The 5,036-nt window shown below is 38.2% G+C and overlaps 1 protein-coding gene across 1 annotated transcript in view; it reads right to left on the bottom strand.

Annotated features, from left to right (window-relative positions):
- Positions 1-5,036, bottom strand: part of LOC118749679 — a gene marked incomplete at its 5' end in the record, with an annotated part of 256,884 nt that overhangs the window by 88,653 nt on the left and 163,195 nt on the right. Inside the window, 1 exon segment of the mRNA XM_036484478.1 lies at positions 3,539-4,282. Within this exon segment, the coding sequence (XP_036340371.1) occupies positions 3,539-4,282 (744 nt within the window).

Consider the following 5,036-nt stretch of genomic DNA (forward strand, 5'->3'; position numbering starts at 1 on the left):
AAAAAAAAATGTAGTGCTTTTAGTGCGGTAAAACGCTCTTTTTTCCAAGATTTGGTGCTTTTTGAAACTGAAAAGTTGGCAACACTGTCATTTTGCATGCTGTCGTGTTCTCATCACTGCGCTCTCGCTTGTATACGTGCACGCGACGCTTACGCTCTTTTAGCACCTGCTACCATGCCTGATCATGAGTAACATCAATTCAAGGCTACATCTCGTTTCAAAAAAAAAATATATATGTATATATAGAAAATTGTATCATGGCCCTGGAGCAGCAGTATCCACAATTGAGTTGCAAGCTGAGTTTTAAAGGCTGCATATGAATCGACTTGAAACAATTGAAAAAGTATTATACGATTTTATGATGCAAGTAAAGGGTGGCCACTGTTTACCTTCAATTGCCAAAGTCTACGCGCTCACTTACAGGATCTTCAATTAGACAGAATAGCATCATCGTCGAATTTTCTAATTCTTTCAGAGGCGTTGGTGGATAATGAGAAAGCTTTAGATATTTCTAATTTTGATATAGTAATTCAATTTAAAAGGCGAATGACGAGAGCAGCCGGAGCTGTAATCCACCATAACACACATGATGGAGCTCGTATAGTTCGCTACAATGCACAAGAGCTGGAATCAATGTCTGTTCAAATTTGCTTGTGAAAGCAGGTTGGACCACGAGAGAACAGTTATATCCCAATCAACCAGTAAATAAAGTTATTGAATTAATCCACGAGAGTTTAATAAAATACAATAAAATTCCGACGATTTTATGAAGGTTTCACTTCTACTGGATGTGCACTAGGGTGGTCCAAAAACAGTAAAGTCGGAATTATAATGCTCTCACCCCTAGGAGTGTTCTATATCGAAAAACAGTATACCCATATTTTTTATACCCGAGCGCACTTGTGCACAAGAGTATATTAATTTTGTTCAAATAACGGTTGTTTGTAACAGCCAAAACGAATCGAGATAGATATAGACAAATGTATACATAAATGCTCAGAATGAATAGAGAAATCGATTAAGCCATGTCTGTCTGTCCGTCCGTCTGTCCGTCCGTCCGTGTACACGATAACTCGAGCAAAAATTGAGATATCTTAACGAAATTTTGCATGTAGGTTTCTGTTAATCCAAGGTAGGTTGGTATTGAAAATGGGCGAAATCGGACTGTAACGGAATGTAGACGAAAACTGAGAATATTATAAATTTTTGGAAAATGGGCGTAGCCACGCCCACTTATGGTTACATTTGTATATCTCGGTAACCGCTGCACCAATTTCTTCCAAACTTGGCACAGTGGTTGGCCTTGGTACAGTATACTAAATGGCCGAAAATTTAAAAAATCGGACAGTTACCACGCCCACATCCCATATAACGGTAATTTAGAGAAATACAAAGTCTTCGATAAATCAGTAAATATTAAAGCTAATTTATTCAAAATTGATGCTTGCAACAATTCTTTACCAAGAAATACGTTTATGGTTAAATTTTGGAAAATGGGCGTGGAACCGCCCACTTATGATCACACATATATATATCGTTAACCGTTCTACCAATTTGTACCAAACTCGGTATTTTTATTGTGCTTGCCACATAAAAGCAAAATTTTGAAAATTATTGAAATCGGACTAAAATTACGGCCGCTTTTCATATAACGCTAAATTTCAGAAATGCTTGAAACTGCAATATTTCGAAATTTAAGGACGCTAATTTACTCAAAATTGATATACCCCAGCTTACCACCTAGCGGTCGCTTTCGGAAAGGTGAAAAAACATATATTTAATACTTGCGCCGGGTATTTCATGTTCGGTTCCACCCGAACTTAGACTTTCTTACTTGTTTATTTTGAAGTCAAAAAATATTTAGAGGTCGCTCAAAGTTTTCCATGTATTTTTATATGGGAAAACAATTTTTTTCGTAGAGATGGTATAGAATTCTTGAAAGTCAATATTTTTCGATCGGAAAACTCTGGTTCTCTTCAGGAGACTTTCAATAATAATACCCAATTGTCTATTTAACCATTTTTTAATACTAACGATTTTTTATTAGTCGCCCCATTGCATTTTTCGGGGTTTTTGGCGGACCTATACATTATACTTGCAATGAAAAAATGGTTAAATAAACAATTTCGTATTATTACTGGGAATCTCTTGCAGATGAACAGAGTTTTCTGGTAAAAAAAATATTGATTTTTAACTATTCCATACCATTTCTATGAAAAGTTGTTTTTTCCCCATATAAAATACGTGGAAAACTTTATGCGCTTTGAGCGACCTGGAAATATTTTTTGTTTCAAAATAAAAAAAATAAGGCTATATATTTTCGGTATAGAACAATCCTAGGGGGTGAGTGCATAAAAATCGCGACTTTACTTTTTCACATGCATTTTTGGACCATCCTAGTGTGCACTGCACACGTCTGTTTTTTGTTTTTGTTTGTTTGGCCTTAGAACAATTATATTCAACAATTTTATTGAGCTTGAGGCCTTTTTTAATGAAAAACTATTGTGGAGTTGCGGAGTGGAAGCGCGCACTGCTTACCACTACACCACAGCGGCCGACAATTAGAAAGCTTGCTTTAAAAATATTTTATTTTACTATTAACTTATTCAACTTTTTTATTTCTTTAAATCTAAATAGTAAATACGGATCTGTAGAGAACATATATATATATCGTCGTTTAAAGTGCAAAACCGCGTATCAACAAAATGCAAAACCGCGTATCAGCAAAAATGCAAAACCGCGTAATTGAACTTGTAGAAATTATTTTCTAGAGCGTAAAACACTCATATTTCAAAATGGTTCTCTTTTTATAAAGCAATCGCATTTCTGGCTAGTATATTTCAGGACGAATGGATAAGGATTGAGCAAAGAGCTTGTGTGAGCAAATCCAATTTTTGGCAGCCAATGTCAGTTACGCGGTTTTGCAGAATTACGATACGTGGTTTTGTACTTTAAACGACGATATGTATGTATATACCTCAGAACTTCTTCTGTTCGCCCATCCACCAGCACCAGGCACTCAATATTTAGATTCACGTAGGAAGTAGCAATATTTAAATTTAAACTAATTCAAGAATGAATTGAATAGAATTATAATCTTAATTGGCATGGCGAATGTCTAACGCTGACGAGATGACATGATAAGATTAGTAGCCTCATGGCTCTTTGGAATCCACCTTATGGGCAGTAGCGCCGGCGTATCCAGACGCCCCGGCGCCGCCGATTCTTTTTGAAGTTGAGCACGCCGCCGCCGCAAAGCATGTGGGCGTAAACCTCTAATGCACACTGTTCATCTTTTGAGAAAGCATCGTTTAAAGTGTATCCACTTTTTGGATTTTTAGGCGATTTCATATAAAATAACAATAAAATATATATATTTTCCTAACTTAAAATGCATCGAATAGATATCGGATACAGAAAAGGAAGTATTGGGTACGGAAATTTGTTTCAAGTATTAGGTACCAACAATTCAGCTCATCACTAGTCATCCTAAGGCCAAGCGGATAGCGGTACGCTACGGTATGCGCTTAGCACTCACCTTTAACTTTATGTATGTCTTGCTGACGCTTAGTTCCGCCTTTTGTCCATTCGCCGTCTCAGCAGATTTGTAGCAATCCTCGCTGGCGCCATGTTCCTCAAATTCCACGCGCTCTGTTTTGTGGTGACTTAAAAGCTCTATTAGCACTTTCCAAACTTTCGGCAAATTACCAATAATTTCTTGTGTCGTTGCAACTTTACTCATAGCTTCTGGATCGTGGATTTGCATTGTGGGCGATTCTGTTGTGGCATTGGCTGCTGGCAATTTCATCCGGTTGCCGGTGCTATTGCAATGATGCCTTCTACAGCAGGAGGTGGTAGGGGCAGCAGTGGGTATAGCTTTCACAGTCTTGTCATTGGGGTTGTTGTGGCCTGTCGCAGCAATGTCAAGTGCAGTTATGCGGCTAGGCGAAGTATCTTCTTCTTTAAAGTTGTGTTCTTTTATCTCGTCCACGCTGTATATTCTAACGGGAGCACCTCTATGCTGGTCGAACTCCTCGTCGCCTTCAGTTATGTAAATAGATGTAGGAGTTGGACTGCGAATGCCCCCCTCAGCATTGCCACCTATCGCTGCTTGTTCAACTAATTCGAATAATAATGTTGCCAACATTGCGCCATCGGAGCAGTTTGCTTCTTTGGTTGTCATGTCGTTCAGCAACCCGCGGTTGTCTTCCAAAATCATTGTGAGTCGATCAATATCCAAGTTATTTTCACCGTTGAAACCCATCACCAGCTGGCTAAAGAGCTGTAAAGAAACAAAATTGGTTAATTGATTGCAACAGCAAATGAAGAAGACTAGCAACGGCAGCAGCATAAGCATCGAAGAGGAGCCTGAGAGTATGGGTAAGTATGCGTAAATATTTAAGTGGATGGTCGTGTGTTCACTGGCTTGGGAAAAATGTTCTTAATTACAAAGAAGCCCCGTGCTTTTTTATACCCGAGCGCACTTGTGCACAAGGGTATATTAATTTTGTTCACATAACGGTTGTTTGTAACAGCCAAAACGAATCGAGATAGATATAGACAAATGTATACATAAATGATCAGGATGAAAAAAGAAATCGATTAAGCCATGTCTGTCTGTCCGACCGTCTGTCCGTCTGTCCGTCCGTCCGTGTACACGATAACTCGAGCAAAAATTGAGATATCTCAACGAAATTTGGTACGTAGATTTCCCTTAATCCAAGGTAGGTTGGTATTGAAAATGGGCGAAATCGGACTTTAACCACGCCCACTTCTGCCACAACTGCGATATTTTAGTAACTATTGAAGATAATTCACTCAAAATTGATATTTATAATAATTTTTAGACGGAAAATAAAAATATTATAAATTTTTGGAAAATGGGCGTAGCCACGCCCACTTATGGTTACATGTGTATATCTTGGTAACCGCTGCACCAATTTCTTCCAAACTTGGCACAGTTGTTGGCCTTGGTACAGCATAAAAAATCGCCGAAACTTTTTAAAATCGGACAATAACCACGCCCACATCCCATA

Source organism: Rhagoletis pomonella, unplaced genomic scaffold, assembly GCF_013731165.1.
Source record: "Rhagoletis pomonella isolate Grant_MI unplaced genomic scaffold, Rhpom_1.0 Rhpom_scaffold_00031, whole genome shotgun sequence".
NCBI lineage: Eukaryota > Metazoa > Arthropoda > Insecta > Diptera > Tephritidae > Rhagoletis > Rhagoletis pomonella.